Raw genomic sequence first — 26534 nt, forward strand, 5'->3', positions numbered from 1 at the left:
TCTTTCGTTTTATGATCAGAAAATGCAAAATAAAATTTCCAGATGGGCATATCGAGTACCATCCCCCTCTCACCACCTTTTTAGAATTTTTAATTTCACCTTCGATGAATTAGGACGGTCGTTAAAGTGTTGAATGGACTGTCTCGATGTCTTTGTTCAGACTGAAGTCTACTTTGCATATGAATTCGATTTTTAAAAAATCTGCCAATCCAGGTCGGTTAGATTGGCGGAGCAATAAGAAAATCAGTTGCGATTTCAAATCCCGCTAACTTCAGTAATAGATTTAATCCGTCGCTTGGGGTTTACTGCCGGTGGCAGGAACCTTCTGTGCAATCAATGGAATCCATTCTTTTGCAAGTATTTGAGCCAAATCTTTTGGTTGGAGGATAACGTCGTGGTGGCCATATATAGATAATGCCATTCAACCTGACCAAAAAATAGAATGTAATGCGTTGAATTTTTGTGCCTTATAATTTTCGTTGCGTCTCGCAACCTTTTCAATAGTCTTGACTCTTGAAAGACTATTGAAAAGGTTGCAAGACGCAACGAAAATTTTAAGAAATTAAAAATAAGGAATAAGTGGAAATTTTACTGGTGAGTGTGTTAAATTATAAGGCACAAAAAGAAAATGACTCTCCCCAGACACAACAGTATGTATATATATATGTATATATATATATACACACACAGAGATGCAGCACAGAATTTTGTCAGTGAACAGGTCGCGGTCTCAAAGCGACGAAAATATTTTGACAAATTAAATTTAAATGTTGAAGTGAATCTAATGGTTTTTGTGTGTTATTTTAAATGGGTTATAAACACCTTCCACGCTGCAATTGTTTTCGATCCAGCACACGATCTCAGATCAGGTCATTTGCTATGCAAGTACATCTCCGTAATATATACATATATATATATTCATTTTATATGGCATAACAAATACGGTAAATTGTTCTGATCTTATATAAGACGGCAGGATATGAATTGGAGAACATTTGGTTGTTATCTGTTGCCGATTAAGAGATCGGGTGGAATCTTTTCTGTGCAAATTATGAAGAACATTTGTGTGGCAGCCACATTAGACAAAAAAGCAAATCATGAAAGAAAAGCCAAGTCAGAGACAAACCAAACGAATGAAAGAATAATCGAATCGCTGCACTAAGAAAAGATTAACCGAATCACCGAATGAAAGAATAACGAGGAGGAGCCGTTGGTTGGATACGGGAGATTACTCTTCAGTCTTAATTGGTATTTTGTAAATAACGCATCTTGAGGTCGTGTTATAAGAAGTTTCCATCAAAATATCAGGTAGAATTTTTACTTTGCAACTCAATTTTGACCTCCACGGAATGAGGTCTTTCTTTTTTGATTGAATCTCTCATGGAAACTACCGTTGTTGTCATTATTATAATATATTTATTGCTGGTATTCATGTTTTAGAATTGTTCTTTTACACTTTGCCCTGTTAATAGTATTACCGGTCACCTTGCTTTTATGTAAAACAGGCAAACCCACAAATCACATTTTTTTGTTGTTCTTCTTTTGTTTATGTCGTTCCTATAACCTTGTTACTGTTATCATAGATTAATATATATATATATATTAATCACTTCATTATGTGGCGCTAATCCAAGTTTACACCATATGGGGCTGGTTCGTTTTTCGTGTTTAAAAAAAAGACTGGAGCAAAAGTCTAAAAAGCGAATTGTTTTGGTGAAAAAAGAAACGTTCCAAAGTAAAAACATTACTTGTGTTGTGAAACTAAACTAGCAACGTGGTCTGTCTTTTTTTATCGTGTTGTTCAAACGTTCTTTTATCCATATCTACACATATCCCTATAAATATATATATACTTAAGCCAAAATGTTTGCCTGTATGTAGTCTTTATACTGCTAGATATAGCAGCCAAATTTCCTTCATATCACACCTGTGTTTCTGAATATCTTAACAGAACACAGTGATGCTCACCAAAGATTTATTTCATCGTTCTCCAAAAAAATGGTGGCATTGTAAGTAGGATGTGAAGTCTTTTGCAAACCATCATTAAAACACGTAATTGTGCGATAACGTTGAACGTGGTGGTCCGAAAGAGATAACAGCGTGGTATCTTGGGCAAATGTCTTCTACTAAATCACAAGCCGACCAAAAGTTCTGTGTGGATTTGGTGATGGAAACTGAAAGAAGCCCGTCAGTTGTCCACTATTCAGAATCAGAAACACATATAATGGAATGGAATGTTTATGATACCGGTTATAATTATTTTTGTAGTTTCAAGGAGTTGGAACTGGTCGCCGATTTGTGACGTCTGTGTGAAGAGAGGTGACAAGAATGGCTCCTTAGTACATCATACGGTCGATACAATAAATATAGATACAACAATGCATATGTGTACCAGAGGGAAATAAGAGACACAACCGGGTGGAATGTTTAAGAGAAGATTTATTGATATGTTAACATGTGTGATCGTGTGTACGTCATACAGGCCGCCATAAGAATAAGACGTATGCGTGTGTATACACATATATTTATATATATATACACATTTAATTATATATATATATATATATATATATATATATATATATATATATATATATATATATATACACATACACATAATTATATATATATATATATATATATATATACACACATTATATATTGTATTTTGTAGGGTTTCTGGAATTCCTGACTTCCAACAGAAATGACGGGTGAGTGTATAATTCATAAACATTTTCTCTCTTAATCTCTGCCTCTCCCGCCCTTTCTCCTTCTCTCTCTCCTCCTCCTCTCTCTCCTCGTCTCTCTACCTCCCTCTCTCTCACTAATTCTGTTGCAATGTGATGGCTTTATGCCCTTTCAACGATCCTGAGGTCTCTGCCAGCAGAGTGCAAGCTCGTAGCGGATTTTCTATAGTTGGATGGCCTTTCTTTTCGCCAACCTTCACCTGCTCCTAGGATAAAGACCCCCTTTGGTCATGAATGACCACGGAATTGCACCTAGAAAGTCCACCCCCAAGGCACAAGTCCAGGCAAAGTTGTTTATGGAAAACCAGCAGTTGCCCATACATACCAGACTCCCCTCTTCACACCATCAATATTACCCAAGGGAAAGGCAAAGGGGCCGATACAGCTTGGCACCGGTGACGTCGCAACTCATTTCTACAGCTGAGTGAACTGGAGCAACATGAAATAAAGTGTCTTGCTCAAGAACACAACACACAGGCTGGTCTGGGAATTGAACTCACAACCTTACGATTGTGAGCCCAACACTCTAACCACTTGCCCAAGGTGCCACGCAGTGGGAATGAACCCGGAACCATGTGGTTGGTAAGCAAGCTACTTACCACACAGCCACTCCTGCGCCTGAACTGTTATAATATCAAATGTTCCTGATGTTCTCTTATTACTCTCCAACTGTGTATCCTCAACAAGCACTCCACGATATCTCTATTCAGTAATTCCTAGGACCTCTACACCATGACTGCTCCTATGACACTCTTCCCAGATAGTTCTGTGTAATGCTCATTTATACTAACTACTATAGTCCACTTAGCCAATCAGTGAGGTGTACAGATTCCCCATACAGCACTCAGCCACACCTGCACCTACTAATCAACTAACATTTGTTTCTGACTGTATTTTATATTTGTTTATATAATTATGTTTATTTTACTTACTCTCTTTTTACCTCTATCTCTTTATCTCCACATAGTGTCTCGCCTCATCGATAAAATACTTGTAGCCAACAGAGGTGAGATAGCATGCCGCGTGATCCGGACTGCACGCAAAATGGGGATTCGTTCTGTTGCTGTGTTCAGCGAGGCAGACCGCAATTCCATGCATGCAGCCATGGTAAGTGTATTTCCTATTTGTTCTTTTTACCTCCATTGTCATTGTATAACAGCTGCTTCTTCCTCCTTGGAACTTTCCAGAAGGTTATTCTTCTGAACCTTCCACGAAGCCTCCACCCATCCTCGGATTTTCCAGGTAATCTCGTCCCTATCCTTGGATTTTCCGGGTAATCTCATCCCCATCCTCAAATTTTCCAGGTAATCTCTTCCCACCCTCAGATTTTTCCAGGTAATCTCGTCACCATCCCTGGAGCTTTCTATCTAATCTCTCCCCAGAAATTTCCAGAAAGTCATTACTTCCTCCTCAGAACTTTACAGGGAGACTACTTTATATATAAAATACTACATTATTTTTTATGTCAGGTTGCCAGCTAGTGGACATATAATGATGATGCTCTTTCCATGCTTTGAACTCTTTTAAATTGTTTTTCTTTTTACATTGTTGCATTTGATTCCAGGCAGATGAAGCTCACCACATTGGACCAGCAGCTTCCCAGCTTAGCTACCTCCAGCATGAGAAGATCTTGAACATTGCAAAGCTCTCCGGTGCCAAGGTATGTTCTCTGCACCACTATCTCCACCCTTCTACAGATTTCTTTTTTGCTAAGCCTTCACTAATTCGAGCCAATTTCACTTAGCTTGATTCATCTTATCAAGTACAACAAATCACCACATCTCCCTTAACGAAAAAAAAAGCCCTTGTCCCAGCAGGTAAATACAGATGCAGATTTATAGTCAACCAAGACTGGCAGAATCTTCTATTCTAAATCCATCACTCTCGTACACCTCTTGGATTTGAAATATCCATTTAGCACTTCATCCCATTGTCTTCATTTTCTTCTAGGCCATACACCCTGGCTATGGGTTCCTGTCTGAAAATGCTGAATTTGCTGAGCAATGTGAAAGTGAAGGAGTTACATTCATTGGTCCACCAGCATCTGCTATCAGAGATATGGGTATTAAAAGGTAATGACAATACACACACACACACACACACACACACACACACACACGTCTTTAATGAGAGTAGTATTGACAGTGACTTCGAAGTTTTGGCCAGCTAAGCCATCACCAGATTGTGGTACATAAGAGTTTCTCTTGGTTTTGCATAGGTCTCTGTTAAGTAGTTAAAATTTTCTATGGTAAGATGTGTTCTGTTGAACGCTAATTGCGTTGTATAGCAAGGCTGTGATAGCAAGGTGTTATGGAGAATTTCTATTGACTACATTTGGGGTTGTGCTGTTTAGAATTTATGTAGTATTTTGTAATCAGGTGTGTATTTAGAATATAATGTCAATACTTACATTTATGAATTTGTCTTGCAAGATTCTTTATGTGAAACTGTGTGTTGAAGCAGGTAGTTATGCTTGGGGATGGCGTCAGTCAAAAGACTGAACCCAGTAGAATAATGTTTAATGACGTTTAAGAGTGTTTGAGTGATTATTATCGTAATTAGATATCTCGTCAGTGAATGAAATCACTTCAACCAATTATCTTCTTTTCTCTCACATTTAATTCCAGTACTTCCAAGAACATCATGTCAAACGCTGGGGTTCCTATTATCGAAGGTTATCACGGAGAAGAACAAAGTAATAGCAAACTGAAGGAAGAAGCAGAGAAAATTGGATTCCCTGTCATGATAAAAGCTGTGAGAGGGGGTGGTGGCAAGGTAACTAGTGCTATACTATAGCCTTTTCCTCTTCATTCTTTTCTTCTTTCTCATTTTTTTCTTTTTTTTTTGTTATTTTCACCTTGTAAAAATGAGGTTAGGATTTCAATTCCACTGTGTGATTGTTGTCGACTAACATTGACTGACAGGTTGACTGGCAGCTTGTGAGGGAAACTAATAGACAAACTCTGGACAAATGATAAGGCGGCGAGATGGCAGAAACGTTAGCACACCGGGCGAAATGCTTAGCAGTATTTTGTCTCTCTCTTTATGTTCTGCGTTCAAATTCCGCCGAGGTCGACTTTGCCTTTCATCCTTTCGGGGTCAATTAAATCAGTACCAGTTACGCACTGGGGTCGATGTAATCGACTTAATCCCTTTCTCTGTCCTTGTTTGTCCCCTCTATGTTTAGCCCCTTGTGGGCAATAAAAAAATAAGGAACTGGAGAAATGTGTCTGCTATGTGTGTGTGTGTGTGTGTGTGATCATTGTCATTTTGACATCCACATTTCCATGCATGCGTGGGTTGGTTGGATTGTGTTGAGGCTGATTGCCTATGGCTGGATGCTCTTCCTGTTGCCAACTCTCACCTGTTCCCAAGCAAAGTAATATTCCTCAAGGTTAGCTTCTGTGTGTGTGTGTGTACTTATATTCTTTTACTTGTTTCAGTCATTTGGCTGTGGTCATGCTGGAGCACCACCTTTAGTTGAACAAATTGACCCCAGGGTTTATTCTTTGTAAGCCTAGTACTTATTCTATCGGTCTCTTATGCTGAACCGCTAAGTTACAGGGAGGTAAATGCACCAGCATCAGTTGTCAAGCGATGGCAGGGGTGGGGAGACAAACACAAACATACACACATATATAAATATGTATACATATATATACAACAGGCTATTTTCAGTTTCCGTCTGCCAAATGATAATAATAATAACATCGAAAAATACCTTAGGAATGAGAACCCAGGTTTGAAATTTCCCAAAGACACCTGATGAAGGCTGGAGGGTATATCAGCTGAAACGTTATGTTAACAACAAACAAGATGAGGACAAATATCCGTCAAATGTAAATAATGTAAATAAGGTCTTTGTTAAGTTAGAATTTCCTAAGGTAAGATGAGTTTTGTTGAATGGCAAGCTGTGATGGAGAATTTTGATTGATTACATTTGTTTATTCAATTTCTTGGCTATGTCTACATCCATTCTATCTTTAGACTCAAGCAGTTCTGCTTTGATCTGTCGTTATCTTTTACTCATCAACAGGGCATGAGAATAGCAGAAAGTGCAGCAGATTTTGAAGAACAGCTGGAATCTGCTCGAAGAGAAGCCATGAAGTCTTTTGCTGATGATGTCATGCTTATGGAGAAATTCATTATAAATCCAAGGTGTGTGTCTTCGACATTCTAGAACAGGGCCGGCCAACCTGAGGCCCACTCAATACTTTCTTGAAATGGGTCTATTGAAACAGACATTTTTAAAATTTTATCAGAAATTAAAGATTGTAATGAAAAGTAAAAAAGAAAGATATTGCTGTTTTTGCAACGATAATGTTTCATGTTGAATAAACGATCATTCATTTATTATTGTAATGATAGCATGAGAAAGCAAAAGGCTTTCAATTCTGTCGGGATACAAGCAGCCCTCAAAAGACTGTCTGTCATTAAAGTGGCCCGCAATGTAATTCAAGTTGGCCAGGCCTGTTCTAGAACATCCATAACCTTTATATGAACACTGTCTCCAGGAACCTCAGTATGTTGTTGATGTCTACTTCTCAAGTCAGTTCTAATCAAGCAAACCTTTGATTAAAGACGTTCTAGACATGACTATCCTAGACTACATTTTCTAATTTGTGAGGTGTATGGCTCAGTGGTTAGAGTGTCTGGCTCACAATCATGAGGTAGTGAGTTCAATTCCCAGATCAGGCTGTGTGTTATGTTCTTGAGCAAGACACCTTGTTTCACGTTGCTCCAGTTCACTCAGCTGTAGAAATGAGACACGGTGTCACTGGTGCCAAGCTGTATCGGCCCCTTTGCTTTTCCCTTGGATAACATCAGTGGCACAGAGAAGGGAGGGTGACTGCTCGGACTTGTGCCTTGGAGGGGAACTTTCTAGGTTCAATCCCAGGGTCATTCATGACTGAAGCAGGTCTTTTACTCTTTAGCTTTGTGCCTATGTTGGAAGCAATTATAGGTTTCCAATGCATTGTAGAAGCATTACATTCTCTCTTTTATCCTTTATGTGCCTTAGGCATTGGACCGCAACCATGCTGGAGCACTACCTTTAAAGGTTTAGCTCAACAAATTGATTCCCAGTTCTTATTTTTGTTTATTCTCTGTGATATGTGTACAATTCTTAGTCTTGCTATTTTCTGGATGTTCTTGTGCAGACGCCAAGTTCTGCTACTTTATTTTGGTAAACCTTTTGCATTCAGATTCCTTTGTTAAGTGCAAATTGTTGTTTATTCAGATTGTTTTGAATTAATCCTGCATTATCTTGTAGCTTTGCGATTTCAATGATGAGACTCTTTTACTTGCTTCAGTCATTCGACTGTGGCCATGCTGGAGCACCGCCTTTAGTCGAGCAAATCAACCCCAGGACTTATTCTGTGTAAGCCTAGTACTTATTCTATCGGTCTCTTTTGCCAAACCTCTAAGTTACGTGGACGTAAACACACCAGCATCGGTTGTCAAGCGATGTTGGGAGGGACAAGCACAGACACACAAATACATACACACACATATACATATATACGACGGGCTTCTTTCAGTTTCCGTCTACCAAATCCACTCACAAGGCTGGTTGGCTCGAAGCTATAGTAGAAGACACTTGCCCAAGGTGCCACGCAGTGGGACTGAACCTGGAACCATGTGGTTCATAAGCAAGCTACTTACCACACAGCCACTCTTACACCTGTTTATTTTTAAAATGACACTGTAGGGTAGACATGAGAGGCCAGATCTAGCTGGTTTGAACATAAAACAGGTAGAATATTTTGGGCCGGATATGGCCACCTTGAATACCGCTCTGACTGTCTTCCATCTCATTCACTTGCAGACATGTAGAAGTCCAGGTGTTTGGCGACAAACATGGCAACTATGTTTATTTATTTGAAAGAGATTGCAGTGTCCAGCGACGACACCAGAAAATTATTGAAGAAGCTCCAGCTGTATGTATTGTAGATCTGTTTTCTTATATTTTGCTATTATTTTTAACCCCAGAGAACGTTGCCCTGGATATTTAATCCCCTACCCCACCCCAGGTCAGTTCTGCTTCATCAGAGCTACGACCAAAGATATTCTAGCTGTGGTCATTCATCATCATCATCATCGCACCATCTAATCCATGCTGGCATGGGTTAGACAGTGTGACCAGAGCTGGCAAGCTAGGGGGCGCTGCACCAGACTCCAGTCTGGTTAGGCATGATTTCTATGGTTGGTTGCCCTTCCTGACACCAACAGTATTACTGAGTGTACTGGGTACCTTTTACATGGCACCAGTGCACACACACACACACATGTATGTATGATGGGCTTCTTTCAGTTTCCATCTACCAAATCCAGTCACAAGGCTTTGGTTGGTTTGGGGCTTTAGTAGAAGGCACATGTCCAAACTACCACACTGGGACTGAACTCAAAATTATCATCAAAGTGTTAATTATTATTTTCTTTTATATTTTTTATTAGTATTTTGTTATTCCTTTTGATTTTTATATGTAAGTAACCTTAATTGTATGTTTTTTTTAAATTTAATATTATTTTTTTTCACCTTTACCTTTATATTTCGTTTTTCTGTTTTGATAAATAAAGCCAGGTGTGTCTGATGAAGTAAGAAAGTCATTAGGAGAAGCTGCTGTGAAGGCTGCCAAGGCTGTTAATTATGTCGGAGCAGGTATGTAATTTACACACCTAGAAAACAAAAATGCTTTCTCACTTCACACACCTGGATACTGTTCCAGGTGTGTGTTGAGAGAAACACTAAATTGAAAGCTGGGGTCCAAAACAATATCCTATGGAAACTCATCAACTGTAAAATGGGGAACCACAATGTACACATTAAGATCTGTTGCCCTGGTCTTGTGTTATTCCTCTGCAGATTATGCATGTCCTGTCTGGGAGAGATCAACTCCTGCCTAGAAGCGTGACCCAGTGTTGAACAACACCTGCCCACTGATCACTGGTTGCAGGAAACCCACCAACACAAGGAACCTGCACCTCCTCTTTGGCATTGCCCCTGCTAATATCAGATGGACAGTGGCCAGTAAAGTTCAGATGACAAAGGCTGCCAGTGATGAATACCATCTCTTCCATAGATGCCGGTCTTCTGACCAATGACTGCAGTCAAGAAGCAGCTTCCTCAACCTTGTCTAGCCCCTAACTATCTCAGGAAGAAACCAGAAAAGCTTGAGAACGGCCCTCCTACAATTGTCATCGGAGTCTCACCTGTTAAAGACCCACCTTCTGGCTTAGAAGCATCATGGATTCACTGGAAGACATTTCAGTCACCTGAGAATGGAAACAGGAATGATCAGAAATTGCTTTGGTCTGATGGGGCTACAAGATGAACCCAATCACTTCCATAGTACGGAGAAGCAGGCCATCCTATGGGGCACTACCTTGTCTGTTCTCTACCTAGAACCACGTAGTTAGGAAACAAAGCTTCTTAGCCATACTGTATACATTATCAGGTACATAGGTACATATACTGAGTCATTGGGATTGTGGTACCTTGGCTAAGGAATCAGAATGGTTCTGGGATAGAATTAGATTTTCTGATCTTTTAGTTAGAAAGTCAATCTTGTTGACCCAACAGTGGTCAAGTACTTGTTTATTTATTCTTTGTTTTTCTCTTCATTCGTTATGTATTTATTTTGCCTTGTTATGTGTTATTATTTTTTTTAATTATTCAATGTCTTTTGTTTGTGGTTTTTGTTCCTTCCCTCCATTAGGCACTGTGGAGTTTGTAATGGATGAGAACTTCAACTTCTATTTCATGGAGATGAACACTCGACTACAGGTGGAGCACCCCATCACCGAGATGATCACCAACACTGACCTCGTTGAATGGCAGATAAAGGTCAGTTGGCGTTTCTCATTATCACCATCGTCCTCCCCTTTCTCATCATCATCATCATCATCATCAACACTATTATTACCATCATCATCACGACCATCATGCTATTATCGTCATTACCATAGTCTATCATCCAGTCCCACTGCTGTGCAGCAGTGTGACTGAACCTGGAACCATGTAGTTAGGAAGCAAGTTTCTTACCACACAGCCCAAGGTGTCATGTAGTGGACTGAAGCAAGCTTCTTACCACACAGCCACGCCTGTGCCTGTATATATATATAGTCTTATTCTTTGTAAGCCTAGTACTTATTCTATCAGTTTCTTTTGCTGGACTGCTAGGTTATGGAGACGTAAACACACCAACATTAGTTGTCAAGCAATGGTAGGGGGAGACAAACACAGACACACACACATAAATATATATACATATAAATTTCCAATGATTCAGGAATAGGAGGGGTCCAGTTTCCCACCCCCAGCTTTTTTTTTTCCAAACAAAAATAAGGGGTTTGCAGCACATTAGGAGGTCAGGGGTGCTTGATTCCACACAAAAAAATCCAAGGTTTTTTTTTCTTAGAGAAACACATGCAGGTATGCTTCCCAAAATTTACCTACATATATATATATACAATGGGCTTCTTTCAGTTTCCCCCCAGCATCGGTTGTCAAGCAATGTTGGTGGGACAAACACAGGCACACAAACACATATATATATATATATACATGTACATATATACGACGGGCTTCTTTCAGTTTCCGTCTACCAAATCCACTCACAAGGCTTTGGTTGGCCTGAGGCTATAGTAGAAGACACTTGCCCAAAGTGCCACACAGTGGGATTGAACCCAGAACCATGTGGTTGATAAGCAAGCTACTTACCACACAGCCACTCCTGCGCTGTTAAAGTTGTATAACAGGAATACAATAAGGACGCTAGGACTGTTAAAGAAGCATTATCTTCAAAGTGGTTATAAAGAGAAATAACATTTCTGTAATTATACTGAAAGAACCGCTAAGGCTTTCTTCTTTGTCAAGATTCTGAATTTGTTATAATAACCAGAATAAGATTTTTTCAGATCTTGTGAGTGTTGTCAAATCAACCAAACCTTCATGTTGGTTATAAAAACTGGAATACTGATGATAATCATTAATGCTGTTTAAAGCACAATTCTCCATGATGAAAAGGAAAATCCAAACAGTGGTACTTCGAAGTAAACACTGTTGTTTGTTCAACTTCCAGGCCACAACTAACCAAGTGTTTTCAAAATCAGTATGTTTCACTGTCAGACAGAAGTTGTTACTTGTATTCATACACCGCCAACCCTACCTGGCTGGCGTCTGCCCAAGCACAGCTAAATTACGCCACAGCGATGAAATAGTTCTATCATGTCTCGCTACACATTAAAATGACGATGATGATGTCCCTCTCTTTCTCTGTCTTCTTCCTCAGGTTGCAAGTGGGCAGCAACTACCATTGACTCAGAAAGACCTCGTTTTAAAGGGTCATGCATTTGAAGCTAGAATCTATGCTGAAGACCCAAACAACAATTTCATGCCTGGAGCTGGTTTTCTCGATTATCTGTCTCCACCACAGACCAGCACCTATACAAGAGTTGAAACTGGCGTCAGACAAGGTGAGATTCTACTACTACTACTACTACTACTACTACTGCTGCTGCATAATTAACTGATCCTCCTTTATTTTCTTTTATTCAGAACCAAGAACTTTTCAGCACCCATTTCTATTTTGTTCCATAATTCTCCGTTTAGTTATGATTTATTTAGAATAAATTGATGAATTCTTCACATAATTAACGTGTGTCCTTAAAACTAAACACTTCTCAAAGTCTTTTTTAATTTATATCAAAGCCTTTTATTATTTTCGTGACCAGGTGATGAGGTCTCTGTTCACTATGACCCTATGATTGCCAAACTGGTTGTATGGTCCGACAGCCGGGACTCAGCCCTGAAGCAAATCCAAGCGAACCTTGTCGACTACCATGTAAGTCTCATCAGATAGATATTAATCCTATGAAAGATTGAGTGTTTTATAATCCTCTCACATATACACACGGGGTGTTCAGATGCTCATTCAACACACATATACATTTGGCTGATGCACAAAAGAGAGGAGTGTGTATGTGTGTTTGTGCAGAGGTGTGCAGGTGCAGAAGTATGTTTGTGTGTATGTATGCGTGTCATTTCTTTACTACCCACAAGGGGCTACACACAGAGGGGACAAACGGATTAAGTCGATTATATCGACCCCAGTGCGTAACTGGTACTTATTTAATCGACCCCGAAAGGATGAAAGGCAAAGTCGCCCTCGGCGGAATTTGAACTCAGAACGTAGCGGCAGACGAAATACCGCTAAGCATTTCGCCCAGCGTGCTAACGTTTCTGCTAGCTTGTGTGTATGTGTATGTGTGAGTGTGTGCATATATATATATATATATATATATATATATATATATATATACACACACACACACTCACACACATACACAAGTCACCTGAGGAGACACATATGCACATATGAAGCACCATAATCATTTATACTGCACCTCACCTGCCAGGTATTGGTGTACAATGGGTTCAAAAAGATCGTAACGAATAAAGAAGGCATCAGATAGTTGGTGAAACATGATCTTTGGATGTTGGTCTCACGGAGGTTATGACAAACGAAGAAGACTTTCGGTTTGGTGATCTGCTGTGCCTGAGAAGACACATCAAGCCAAGTAAAATCGTAGTCATGGCCCATGCTGGCAACGGGTAAAAGATACCCACTACACTCTCTGAGTGGTTGGCATTAGGAAGGGCATCCAGTCATAAAAACCAAGCCAAACCAGACTGGAGCTTGGTGCAGCTGTCCGTCTTACCAGCTCAAGTCAAATTGTCCAACCCATGCCAGCATGGAAAGCAGCTGCTAAATGATGATGATATATACATCTATACCCAAGCTAACTCAACTATACTTAGGCAGAATATGAAAGAATGTCCCTTATCTTTTTTAATTGATTTTTAAAAACTTTAAAGTTCTATTTTTAGTTTTTTGTTTCTTTGTTTTTTATTTTTTGTATTCCAAGTCAAACAAAAATCATTTTAAAAAAATGGTTCTCTTCCTTTTTTTTTTTTTCTTGGAAATTCCATCAGGTTGTTGGTCTCTCCACAAACATAGATTTCCTTGTGAACCTTTGCAAACACGAAGAATTCAAAAAGGGCAATGTGAACACCAACTTCATCCCAGCACACTACGCCCAGTTGTTCCCATCAGACAAACTCTCACCAAATCTCCTCTGCCAGGCAGCCGTGGCATTGATCCTGCACGAACAGGAACAAACTCTCAAGATGTCAGCACGGTCTTTTGGTACGTATGTAACTTTGCAGTGTGAGTTTGGTGTGCACGTCACCATTGTCATCATCATACATTAGTTTCTCGAAGCTGGTATGGGTTGGACAGGTCTACCCTCACCACAGTGCCATGCCACTCCTTACCACATCCTCCTCAGTTTTCCTCTTCTGTGTAATTCTTTCACTTAGAATGCCTCTCTCTCTCTCTCTCTCTCTCTCACACACACACACACATACATACAAACTTACATACCAGGGACAAAAGGTTTATGTATGCACTGCATGCCTTACTATTTTCCCACAATAAATAATTCGTTTCTGTAATATATGATTGATTTTTTGATATTTCACTGCTGGCCTTTCATTGGCTGTTAAGTAGCCAATAGAAACATAGGAAAGGAAACGCAAATTTTTTTACTGCTTCCTTTCAGTCGTGGTAAGAGCAGTGATGTTATTTTCTTTGTATTCTATTATTTTCGAGAACGAAATGAGTGGTCAAGAAAGAGAAAGCAGATATTTTACTGCTTGCCTTTCAGCCATCTTAAAAGATGTCAACACAAAGAAAGTTTTATACTGCATGCCTTTCAGCCATGTGAAATTTGCTTTCTGTGCCAACATGGCTGAAAAGCATGCAGTATAAAACTTGCTTTCTGTTGACAACTTAACAATATAGGAATAGTATAAAGTTTGTTTTTCAGCCATGTTAAATTTATACTACCCCCAAATTTGAGGCCTTGTGCCTCCAGTAGAAAAGATTATTATTATTATTACTACTACTACTACTTTCTTTACAGATGCTACCTCACCCTTCAACCACTGCATGGCTGCTCGCCTCAATGAAAATTTAGTGAAAAGAATGTCACTCCAGGATAAAGATGAAAGTAAGTGTGAAAGAAGAGGTTGGGTAATAAAATTATATTTGTTGTTGTTGGTGGTGGTGGTATTGCCTTTGAGGAAGAAAAGGAGGGGGAGGAGCTGCTCTGATTTAATTGACCGATGATGAAAGACGTTCTGGCTGGCTGTAACCTTCCCATCTTCCTGTCTTTTTTTTTTTTTATTCAGGTATAAACTAGAGCCTAAATTATTCAATGTATTCCTCCTTTTATTTAAAAAAAAAGAAAAAACAACAGTTCAGGTTGATCAGACCACGTATAGAATTAGGGGTTGACTGGATTATGAAGAATTAGGAGTCTGAAGCACAAATACAGTTATGGTTTCACTGATTTGTGAACTGCTGTTACCTCAGTTCTTCGTATTGTACCCTCTCACCCCCAATCTACAATTAGTGATGATACTACGACTACTACTACATTCACACTTTCATTGCTACATGGTATTTCTACTTTGTCTTGCAGAAATAGACTTTGAAGTCGTCTTCCTAACCGGTAACACATTCACAGTGAAGCATAATGGTGAGGAATATTCGGTCAGTGCCAAATTAGTGCCAGAGGGTCAGCGGAAGAAACTGGTCTGTTCCGTGAACAACGTTATGATGTCTTCATATGTGGTGTTTCAAGACAACAGTGTACACATATTCAGTATGGTAAGTTTTCATGGGAAATATCGTTTAGTTTTTTTGGTTTTTTTTTTTTACGCTTGTTTGTTTTTTGTGTGAGCCTAGGCATGGATATGTGGTTAGGAAGTTTGCTTCCCACCCATGCGGTTGCAGGTTCAGTCCCACCGTGCAGCACTTTGGGAAAGCATCTTCTGTTATAGCCCCAGGCCAACCAAAGCCTTGCGAGTAGGTTTGGTAAGTGTAAATCTGTGTGTGTGCGCATGTGTATGTCTTCGTAGATTTCATAAGCAGAAACTGAAAGAAGCTCATTGTATACACACACAGTCTCAAGCACACATGTATTTACAGTCATACATATACATTCAAACACACACTCACACCCCTATGTGCATTCAGTGTCACACATAAACGTATATATATATATATATATATATATATATATACCCACACATATATTCCTATTCATGTACATACACACTTATACACACACACATTGATTCAATCACTGATTTGTTGCAGGAAGGAAGCCGGGAACTAAAGACACCCCTCCCAAAGTTCCTTGAAAGCAGTTCTACTGCTGGCACTGGCAAAGTAACTGTGGCCCCTATGCCTGGTGTGATAGAGAAGCTGTATGTAGAACCAGGGGCCCACGTCAGCCAAGGAGACCCTCTAGTTGCAATGATTGCTATGAAAATGGAGGTAAGGCCTTTAATGAGAAATTTATTTTGTATCTGCTCAGGCTGGGTTTGAACTCAAGACCTATCAGTTGATAAGTCTCCCTTAAGTCATTTTACTTATAATACCCTCCTCCTCCCATTACTGGTAAAGGGTCTGGGGAGGTGTATTGCTAAATTTGTTGAACATCATGTATTTTGGTAGACTGTAAACTCTTGTTTAATGGGACTAATGACTGGTGGTACTCGTTAGGGTTTTTGGCAGATGATTGTAAGGTTGTGCCCTTGGGCAAGACACATTATTTCCTGTTGCTCCAGTCCACTCAGCTGGCAAAAATGAGTTGTACCTGTAATTTAAAGGGCCAGCCTTGTCACACTGAATCTCCCTGAGAGCTATGTTAAGGGTATGTGTGTCTATGGAGTACTCAGCCACTTGCACATTAATTTTCAAGCAGGCTCTTCCATTGATCAGAACAGCTGGAATGCTGGTATTTTTTTTAACCGATGGAGTGCCAGTTCGTTTGGAAGCTTGTTTCCCTTAGAAACAGGTGAGAGTTAGCAATAAGAATGGGCATCTGGATGTAGAAAATCTGCCTCAACAAATTCCATATGACCCATGCCAGTGTGGAAAAACAGGTATTATGTTGTTGATGATGATTACTATTATTATTATTTTCTCTCTCGCATTTCACTCAATTTCAGTTTGTCATTCGTGCACCAAAGGATGCTGTGATTAAATCTTTACCATACAAAATTGGAGAAACGGTACCAAAGGGAGCTAGCCTTGTCGAATTTGAAGATTCTGATTCTTAAGAATTACTGAAAACTTTCACAACAAGTAAAGAAATACAACAGAAGTCACATCAGAATATTTGCAGACAAAAGAAAATTAGTTTTATATCAAAATTTAGGTGGCGGGGGGGGGGGGTAATTTTTTTTTTTTTTTTTCTGAATTCTTTAATATAAATCAAAAATAAATAATTTATAAATGAAATTCTTGGAATTTTAAACATTTATTCATATATTTATGTAGTTTTATTCATGAGGAGGTCATAGCATCAAAAAGTCCTATCACAAGCAACCCTCATTACACTATTTCATATGTCCCCGGATTTATTAATCCAGGATTCTCACATGCCCACAAGTGAAGGGCATCTAAAGATAATCACACAGATACAAAAAAATTATTTTCAATTAGTCATGCATGATGTGGTAATCCTCTGAAAATAAACACGAATTTATTTATCAAAGAATACCTTATCATGGATTAAGATATACTTTTGGTTTTTTTTTCCCCCCCCTTCTGTTTATATTCCTTATTCTATATTCTCATAATCCTATAATTCTTTATTCTTATATTGTACTCCTCATTATATTTCATTTTGTTTGTTTGGGGGGGTGGTTAATATTTTTTCTTTTGTATGTCTTTGCTTTATTTTATAATTTGTGAGCAAGTAAACTTGGGTTTTCCTTGTCAGATAACCAAATATCTGTGCTACAGTCTCCACCAGGATAATGCATTTCATGGGCCAAAACTGGACCCTCCGGTTCCTCACGAAAATCCACGCAGAAGTCTCTGTTGAGGGTAAGGCCACCAGTGATAGTGTTGACATCAACCTGGAGCATCACAGAACCATTCCTACAGAATATAATCAGAGATTGAAACAGAGTACAAATTTAAAGAACATAACAACATAAACAAAAAAATAAAGTACCATATTTTCTGATATATAAGCCAAATTTTTCAAACCAAAAAGAACAAGGTCAACTTATACACCATGATGACTTTGGAGGACCAAAAATTCCATGTGAAATGCAGCAGGATTTGTAAAGATAGTGATGATGTTTGAATGTTTATACTACATTGCTTTGTAGACCAGAAATACATAAAAACACCATAGATGCAGAGTGCAGTCTGTTAGACTCATTTGAAGCTGACAATCCACCAGTTTCATCCCTCTGCCAATTCGTTTTTACTCCAGTTGCACCCCTCTACATATATATATAAGGATTTTGTAATGAGATAAAGAACCAAGGCTGTGTATAATATAGAACATTTATAAATAGAAGGTCTTACAGCTGTTCCCAGGATATTTATTATATCCCTTCATCGGAGACGGTGTGAGAGGATGGACACCACTTTTGCTCATAACCTATATGTGTGTGTGTATATATATATATATATATATATATATATATATACATATGTTTTATTGTGCCTGGAGAGAGTCATTCTCTTTCAGTGCCTTATTAATTAAACACACTCACCGGCGGTCTGATTGCCACTCATGAAAATAATAAGTTAATGAGTGGAAATCAGACCAGTGAGTGTGTTAAATTGATAGTGAATGATGTGATTGCAGTATAGCAAAAGCACAAGTCCTGCTACAGTTGCTGAAATGGTATCCAAGGAATTAAAAGAGGCCATTCGAAAGACCTCTGAGATAAATGGAGAAGAGGATTTAGTCAAAACATGGAAGAGAAGGGCAGCATCAGGGGAGAAATGAAAGCACATTGTGACTACATCATGGTGATGGTGGTAGCGGGCCGTGGTAGTAATAGTGATGTTGCTGTTGTTGGTGTGGTATTAGTGATGTTATTGTAGTGATAGTGTTGGTGGTGGTGGGGATAGCGTTGTTATTTTTAAGTGGTGCTGTTGTTGTTGTGGTGGGAGGGATGAAGGGGGTTGGCTGTTGTTGGTAGTGGTAGTAGTGCTGATGACAGGGAGGGAGGTGTCGTTAGTGTTGATGTTATTGTTGTTTGCGGTGATGGTGGTGGCAGTGGGGTTCATTATTCTTACTAATGGTGGTAGTAGTAGTAGTAATCGTGGTGGTGGCGATGGCTGCAGTGGTGGTGGTGGTGGTGGTATTTGTGTCAGTTTGTAACTGGTTCACTGAGCCTCTGACAATATCTATTCTATACTGATAAGTGACCTAAAAGTTTGAAAGGGGAAAAAAAAGTAGGATTCCATAAAAAATCACCCCACCCCACACACACTATACAGAGATGGGGATGGAATCCAGTAAGAGGACACTTGCTGAAGCTACAGAATTTTTTTTTTTTTTTTTTTTTTATGAAGAGGATTAATAAATAGTTTTATTCAGACACTAACCATGTACTTGGCTTAAGTTTCCCTTTAACAGTAAAAAAAAAAAGAAAAAACAAGAGAAGAAATTAGGTCAGAAGGCCAATGTTTAGATAAAGAAACGACTGAAACAGATTTTAAGATGTTTTTCTTCACACACACTTCTCAATCTCCTGATTATACATGTTTACCCTTTGGAGGCCGAACCTGGTTTGGAGTTTCAATGACAAGAAAACAGAGCATTTTTCACAAGCTCGACAGAGGGCATGCAGTTATTTTTCAAAAGGAATTACGAAAAATTAACTAATTACCCTGCATATATAAAGCTATATATATTCTTGTAGAAAATTGAATGAACTAATACAATTTTCTTCGTCATTCGACTTTTCGGCCAATAGATTGGCCCTGTCATCCAAGAGTTAAGAAACTTGCTAATTCTCTGCTTGCATATATCAAGGCGGTGAGCTGGCAGAACCGTTAGCACGCCGGGCGAAATGCTTAATGGTATTTCGTCTGTCTTTACGTTCTGAGTTCAAATTCTGCCGAGGTCGACTTTGCTTTTCATCCTTTCGGGGCTGATAAATTAAGTACCAGTTAATTTATGTGTGTGTATGTGTCCGTGGCTCAGTAGTTAGAGCGTCAGGCTCACAATCATGAGGTAGTGAGTTCAATTCCTGGCCCAGGCTGTGTGTTATGTTCTTGAGCAAGACACTTTATTTCACGTTGCTCCAGTTCACTCAGCTGTAGAAACGAGTTGTGACATCAATGGTGCCAAGCTGTATCGGCCCCTTTGCTTTTCCCTTGGATAACATCAATGGCATGGAGAGGGGAGGCTGGTATGCAGGGGCAACTGCTGCTTTTCCATAAACAACCTTGCCCAGACATGTACCTTGGTGGGGGGGACTTTATAGGTGCAATCCCATGGTCATTGATAACAGAAGGGGGTCTTTACCCCTATATATATATATATATATTAATAGTAATGGTAAGACAACAAAAGAATGAATGAGAACTCGATATTATGTAAATAGAGGAATTTATCTGTAATATAATATGTGACAATTATTCGGTTGCCATAATAAGACTCCGAGTTTCGGATGTCAGGGCGGAAACCTGCTCCGGTATCTTGTCAGTTATCAAGGCAATCGATAACTGACGAGATGCCAGAGCAGGTTTCCACCCCGACATCTGAAACTCAGAGTCTTATTATGGCAACCGAGTAATTGTCACATATTATATTACAGATATATATATGTATATATATATATATATATATATATACTCTTTACCTTGTTTCAGTCATTTGACTGCGGCCAAGCTGGGGCACCGCCTTTTAGTTGAGCAAATCAACCCCAGGACTTATTCTTTGTAAGCCTAGTACTTATTCTATCAAACTCTTTTTGCTGAACCGTTAAGTTACGGGGACGTAAGCACACCAGCCTCGGTTGTCAAGTGAAGTTGGGGGGACAAACACAAACATATACACACATACATATATATATATATACGACAGGCTTCTTTCAGTTTCCGTCTAACAAATCCACTCACAAGGCTTTGGTCAGCCCAAGGCTATAGTAGAAGACACTTGCCCAAGGTGCCATGCAGTGGGACTGAACCCAGAACCATGTGGTTGGTAAGCAAGCTACTTACCACACAGCCACTCCTGCGCCTATATATACATACATATACATATATATATACATATATATATACATACATATATATATATATATACATATATATATATAATACACACATATTTGTGTGTGTGTGTATATATATATATATATATATATATATATATATCCTCCTCATCATTTAAGAAAGGAAGAGGAGAAGGAGAATTTACTTGCAAATTTATTACCTTTTTAATTAGTGATAATAACGGTGTTAGTTATAATAACAATAAATGAACTTACTTTGTCATTTCCGGATAAAACTGTTGATCCCAACCACTATAGAGTGAAAATGTCACATAGAGTCGTTTACCATCAAGACTCAACTGCAGCATCTGTGGGGAACCATACACTCTCTTGTTGTTGATGTACAACGGATCTGGTTGTGTCTGGCAAGGATGGGAACATAAAAGGCAAACGTAAATCAAGGAGAGAAAAATATAATTGAAATTGTTGTTGTTGTTGTTGTTTAGCCTTTCTGTCCTCCACTCAGGTTGATTAAATGGAACTGTGATCAAAAGCATTCCAGCCATGACCATCACATTTTGTTTTTCCCAGACATTGGCAGAACTTGAAATGAAAACAATCTGAAATCTCATTGATTAAACATCGGCCTAACCATGCATGCACGGAAGATGGATGTTAAATGATGATGATGATCATCATGGTGATCATGATTGTGCAACAATAAAAAAACCATTTTGGCACAAATGTGGCTGTGTGGTAAGAAGCTTGCTTCCCAACAACATGGTTCCAGGTTCCGTCCCACTGAGTAGCACCTTCAGTCAAGTGTCTTCTACTATAGCCTCGGACTGGCCAAAGACTTGCGAATGGATTTGGTAGATAGAAACTAATAGAAGCCCATCATATATATATATATATATATATATATATATATATATATATATATATATATGCAGGTAGGCAGATACATGAGAGATAATGGAAGGAGTGGGGGGGGGGGGGCAACAGTTGGGAGGAGTGGGGTCATGGATATGGATTTTACCCGTTAATTTACTAAATTAGTGACAGTGTTCTCCAAACGCGTGCTCTTCCCATAATCCTCAGTCAGGTATAATTTGTGAGACACATTGTGTAACAAGGCTGACTTTTTGAGTTTATGTGGTAGAGTTCATCTTCCTGCACCCCCCCCCCCCCCCTTCATTACTTCCGTCTACCCAGTTTTACTAAAAACTGGCCCAAGTCGACTTCAGGTTAGCATAGAAGATACTCTACCAAGGCTCCATGCACTGGGATTGAAACAAGAACCTTCTTAACTTCTTAACCAAGCTTGCACCACACACACAAATAGGAAGAAAGACAACTACAACTAGAACGACATACATGGAGCTACACACACACACATATACCCACACTCGCATGCACCTAGAGACACACTCATGCACACAAACAACAAAATGTGCATTACTTACTTTAAGTTCTTCATCTTTGATAACCTTGACTTTACTATCAGACAGAATGGAGCCTCCAAGAAACAGCTGAAATTTTGATACAACAGAATATATTAAATGGCAAACATATATCATCATCATCATTTAATGTCTGCATTCCATGCATGTATGGGTAGGACGGTTGACAGGGGTCGGCCAGGTAGAAAAACGTACCCTAGGCTACTGTGTCTGTTCTGGAAGGGATTTTACGGCTGGATGCCCTTCCTAACACCAACCACTCTGCAGAATGGACTCAGTGCTTTTTTTACATGGCATTAGCACAGGTGAGGTTAGTCTTGGCATGATTTTTACAGCTGGATGCCCTTCCAAATGCGAACCACTTTACAGTGTGGACTGGATATTTTTTATGTAGCACCAGCACTGGCAGGGTAACCAAATAACTTGCAAGACAAGGAATTATGAGAGGGGGAAGGGCATTGGAGGAGGGGAACCTGTGCCATAGGATGAAAGGTTACAGTGTGACGCTGGGACTCACATAGGGGATGACAAGGAATCAAGACTACTGGCAGGTTGCTGTGTTTGAACAAACAGCTGAAACCATTTCTGGCTCTGTAGTACAAATGTCTTGTTTTCGTAAGTTTTGAATTAAAATCTTCCACCAAACCTGAGTCACAATTTATGTTCCTAACACTAGCTTAATGATAACTAAGTTATTTTATTAAATTCTTTGTTATATTTAAAATTAATTGAAAGAAACACAGAGCATCTCAACAGCAATATAATAACAAAAGAGTTAAGCTAGTGTTAGGAACATAAATTGTGATTAAGGTTTGGTGAAAGATTTTCATTCAAAACTTATGAAAACAAGACATTTGTACTCACAGCCTGAGCTGGTTTCAGGTAGATTGGTATCAAAAGGGTTAAAGAGAGAAAAATATGAAACAATAAAAATACTCACCTGGCCAACCAAAATTGGTTTCTTACCATTGGTGATGTCATATTGCCTGATATCACCATGCAGCCAGTTACTAAAATACAGGAATCGGTCGTCCAAAGACAGGATAATATCAGTTATGAGACCTTTGAGTTGGAAGGAAAAAAGAGAATGTTTAGAGGAATTTCTAAAGAGAAAAAATATGAAGATATTACATAGGGATACTCAGGCTGTTATTTCTCCCAACCACATATTGTTCAAATCAGGTCACGCTAGATATGGTGGTATGGTCACTACACCGACCATTATTTGTCTGTGATTCCCTACTTCTGGCAGATGACATTTTTGCACCACTCAGGTGACAATGTTCCGACCTCTGTTGGACAGTCATTGCTGTTGAGGGTTTTACTTGGGCAGAGTACAAGCCTACTTCAACCTTTTTTGATCGGCTCTTATGACACAGAGGAAACGTCAGGTCAATTACTTGGCATGCAGGTCCCCTCATATACAAACACTTAATTCCTTCCCTCGCCACTATCACCATCATTCTGCCCTCTAGAATTTGATGATGTGGAGATTTTCTTTTTAACAAAGGTCATAGCACCACATAGCACATAAAGCTGTTCAGTTTGTAGGAATTCCTACAAAATGGACAGCTTTTAACATTATCCCAAACACAAATGATGTCTTCATGCATCGTTGAGCCCTAAAGCTTTCCTGCCTTCCAAGGGTTTCTTCCAGTCATGGTCCATAGTTTTGCTTGTAAAGTATATTTCTTAGAACAAGTCGAGGATCCAGACTGCAATGGATTTTGAAGGAATTCAATATACAAGAACAAAAAAACAAAAATTACCTGGCATACTTGACATAATCCAGTTCTCAACAGTCTTAGGAGGAACCTGGATTACTTTTTCAGCTGCCCACTTATTCTGTTCATATAAAAAAAATAAAATATCATATACACACTGACACACACACAAACACATATTTCTATCTTTTACTTGTTTCAGATATTAGATTGTGGTCATGCTGGGGCATGACCTTGAAGAATTTTGGTTGAATGAATCGGCCCTAGGACCCTTTTAAAGCTTTGGTCTATTTTGCCAAACTGTTACATTACAGAGATGTAAACACACCAACACTGGTTGTCAAGCAGTGGTGGGGGACAAACAGAGACATGTGTCTTTGTGTTTGAGTTTATCCCCACTCTCATCATTATTTGACAACTGGTCTTGCTGTGTTTACATCCCTGTAACACTAGCAGTTCAGCAAAAGAGACCAATAGAATAAATACTAGACTTAAGAAATAAGTCCTGGGGTCAATTTGTTCAACTAAAGCCCTCCAAGGTACTGCTCCAGCATGGCTGCAGTCAAATGACTGAAACAAGTAAAAGAGTAAACATGAAATATATAATAATACACACTGAGTGTGCCGTGTATATTTACACACCGAGTGTGCCGTGTATATTTACCTATTATTCATTTTATCATAGAAATATAAAGTTTAAGGTTTTGGTTATTGAAAGTTTAACCCTTTCGTTACCAACCTAGTGAAACCACCCCTGGCTCTGGAGTACAAATGTCTTGTTTTCATAAGTTTTGAATTAAAATCTTTTACCAAACTTTAGTCACAATTTATGTTCCTAACACTAGATTTAACCCTTTTGATACCAACCCGACTGAAACCACCTCTGGCTCTGTAGTACAAATGTTTTGATTTCATAAGTTTTGAATTAAAATCTTCCATCAAACCTTAGTCACAATTTATGTTCCTAACACCAGCTTAATGATAACTAAGTTATTTTACTAAATTCTGTGTTATATTTAAAATTAATTGAAAGAAACACAGAACATCTCAACAGAAATACAGTAACGAAAGGGTTAAAGGTTGGTTGTTACGTTTATTGACAATATTTTACATATATATACACAATTCAAAATGGCCAGTCTTTGCTTTCACTACAGTCTTTAAATCTTTTCTCAAGTGAACTGTATGGTTTATTATATTTAAATAAGAGGTAAATGCATATGCCACACCTGGCACATTAGATAATGCACACAAAATGAATTGATTTACCTGTGCTTTGAAGATCCTGTAAATGGATGAACCCAAACAACATCCGACAAATCCTTCGGGTGATTCTGGATCGTGACGGAAACGAATTTCCAGCGGGATCAGACCATCTTGTCCTAAATCGATGACCTGTTCGAGATCATGAGTTGTCCAGTTGTAGACATTTAAACTTCTGCCATAGTCCTCTAGAATTAAATAATTAAAAGAGGTCATTTGACTGATTAGGGATCAGCTGAACATGCCTCTACATCTGAAGGTTGTATTTTCATGGAAGTTGTCCACGAGAAAGCTCGCCACTTTTAGAGCTAACACAACTTGGCCTCAACATTGCAAGCATTGTCAGAACACAAAGATCTGTTACAAATACCACAAGGTATCTCATCTTACCCTCTAAGAGTTCCAAAAAGCCACTACTCTGATTTGGTTCCCCTTTTTATTATCACCCCAGAATGGATGAAAGGCAAAGTTAACCTGAATGTGATTTGAACTCAGAATGTATGCCATCATCGTCATTCAATATCAATATTCCATGCTGACATTGGTTGGATGGTTTGACAGGATCCAATAGGCCCAAGGACCACATCATACTCCGCTTTGATAAGGTTTCTATAGCTGGATGCCCTTCCTAACACCAGCATATTACTGGGTGCAGTTTTCTTGCCACCAACACTAATGGGGTTGCCATGAAGCTTGCAAGACTATGAACCTCAAGAGGTGAGCATGGTGAGGAAGAACTTTATGCAAAGAGGATAAGAAGTAGAGAGGGGTAAGGTATGAGAGAATGGGCCAGAGCATATATGGAAGAGGGAGAAACACCCACTGCTTATATCCGGTTCATATTCCCCTCCATACTTGAGAGAGGCCATAGACTAACAAGTCTCAGGGTCTGATGATAGGCCATAAAGATACTCTTTATGGTGAAAAACCCTGAGTAACCCCATAAACAGGCCTTCACCAGTAATATATATATATAGATAGAGAGAGAGAGAGAAAGAGAGAGAGAGAGTACTGTGACCATCACTCCACCTTTCGGACCATCAACCGTACTTTAAGAGTATCAGAAACGAGGATAAAAACTACATGTCCATCCGTAGAGTCAGGACTTCTCCTGCTTATACAATGGTATTCTATGAGGTATTCTATCCAATATTCTAATGCTCCTGCCAATCTATTGCTTTCTGAAGAATTCTAAGAGCCATTCCCCAATTTATAATGGCCCCCA

At 39.0% G+C, this 26534-nt stretch overlaps 2 protein-coding genes across 3 annotated transcripts in view; one reads left to right on the forward strand and one right to left on the reverse strand.

Moving 5' to 3' along the window:
* Window positions 1–1237: 1237 nt before the first annotated feature.
* Window positions 1238–17125, forward strand: LOC106878349 (methylcrotonoyl-CoA carboxylase subunit alpha, mitochondrial). Of its 2 annotated transcripts, none has more exons than XM_014927539.3 (17): window positions 1238–1308; window positions 2675–2711; window positions 3715–3854; window positions 4312–4407; window positions 4698–4819; window positions 5375–5522; window positions 6784–6905; window positions 8575–8686; window positions 9327–9408; window positions 10466–10593; window positions 12041–12224; window positions 12483–12592; window positions 13744–13957; window positions 14736–14822; window positions 15297–15484; window positions 15977–16156; window positions 16834–17125. In XM_014927539.3, exons 2-17 carry the CDS (start codon window positions 2705–2707, stop codon window positions 16942–16944), a joined length of 2031 nt encoding a protein of 676 aa, XP_014783025.1. In that variant the 5' UTR covers window positions 1238–1308; window positions 2675–2704; the 3' UTR covers window positions 16945–17125. The 2 variants fall into 2 exon arrangements, with proteins under 2 accessions (XP_014783025.1, XP_014783026.1); XM_014927540.3 differs by lacking the exon at window positions 1238–1308 and adding an exon at window positions 1749–1777.
* Window positions 17126–17539: 414 nt separating this feature from the next.
* LOC106878347 (methanethiol oxidase) overlaps window positions 17540–26534 on the reverse strand; it is an 18332-nt gene continuing 9337 nt past the window's right edge. The window contains exons 6-11 of the mRNA XM_014927537.3: window positions 25316–25497; window positions 24092–24167; window positions 23263–23384; window positions 22326–22391; window positions 21136–21281; window positions 17540–17770 (exon numbers count right to left, since the gene is read on the reverse strand). Coding sequence (XP_014783023.1) covers window positions 17569–17770; window positions 21136–21281; window positions 22326–22391; window positions 23263–23384; window positions 24092–24167; window positions 25316–25497 — 794 coding nt within the window. The 3' untranslated portion in view covers window positions 17540–17568. The remainder of the gene's footprint in view (window positions 17771–21135; window positions 21282–22325; window positions 22392–23262; window positions 23385–24091; window positions 24168–25315; window positions 25498–26534) is intronic.

Source organism: Octopus bimaculoides, chromosome 19, assembly GCF_046866305.1.
Source record: "Octopus bimaculoides isolate indiv1 chromosome 19, ASM4686630v1, whole genome shotgun sequence".
NCBI classification, from domain to species: Eukaryota; Metazoa; Mollusca; class Cephalopoda; order Octopoda; family Octopodidae; genus Octopus; species Octopus bimaculoides.

Bases quoted from the DNA above. Each gene is read 5' to 3' on its own strand.
- LOC106878349 (XM_014927539.3), top strand. The intron at 9,409-10,465 runs GTATGTAATTTA...TCCCTCCATTAG, and splicing joins TGTTAATTATGTCGGAGCAG to GCACTGTGGAGTTTGTAATG. The intron at 10,594-12,040 runs GTCAGTTGGCGT...CTTCTTCCTCAG, and splicing joins TCGTTGAATGGCAGATAAAG to GTTGCAAGTGGGCAGCAACT.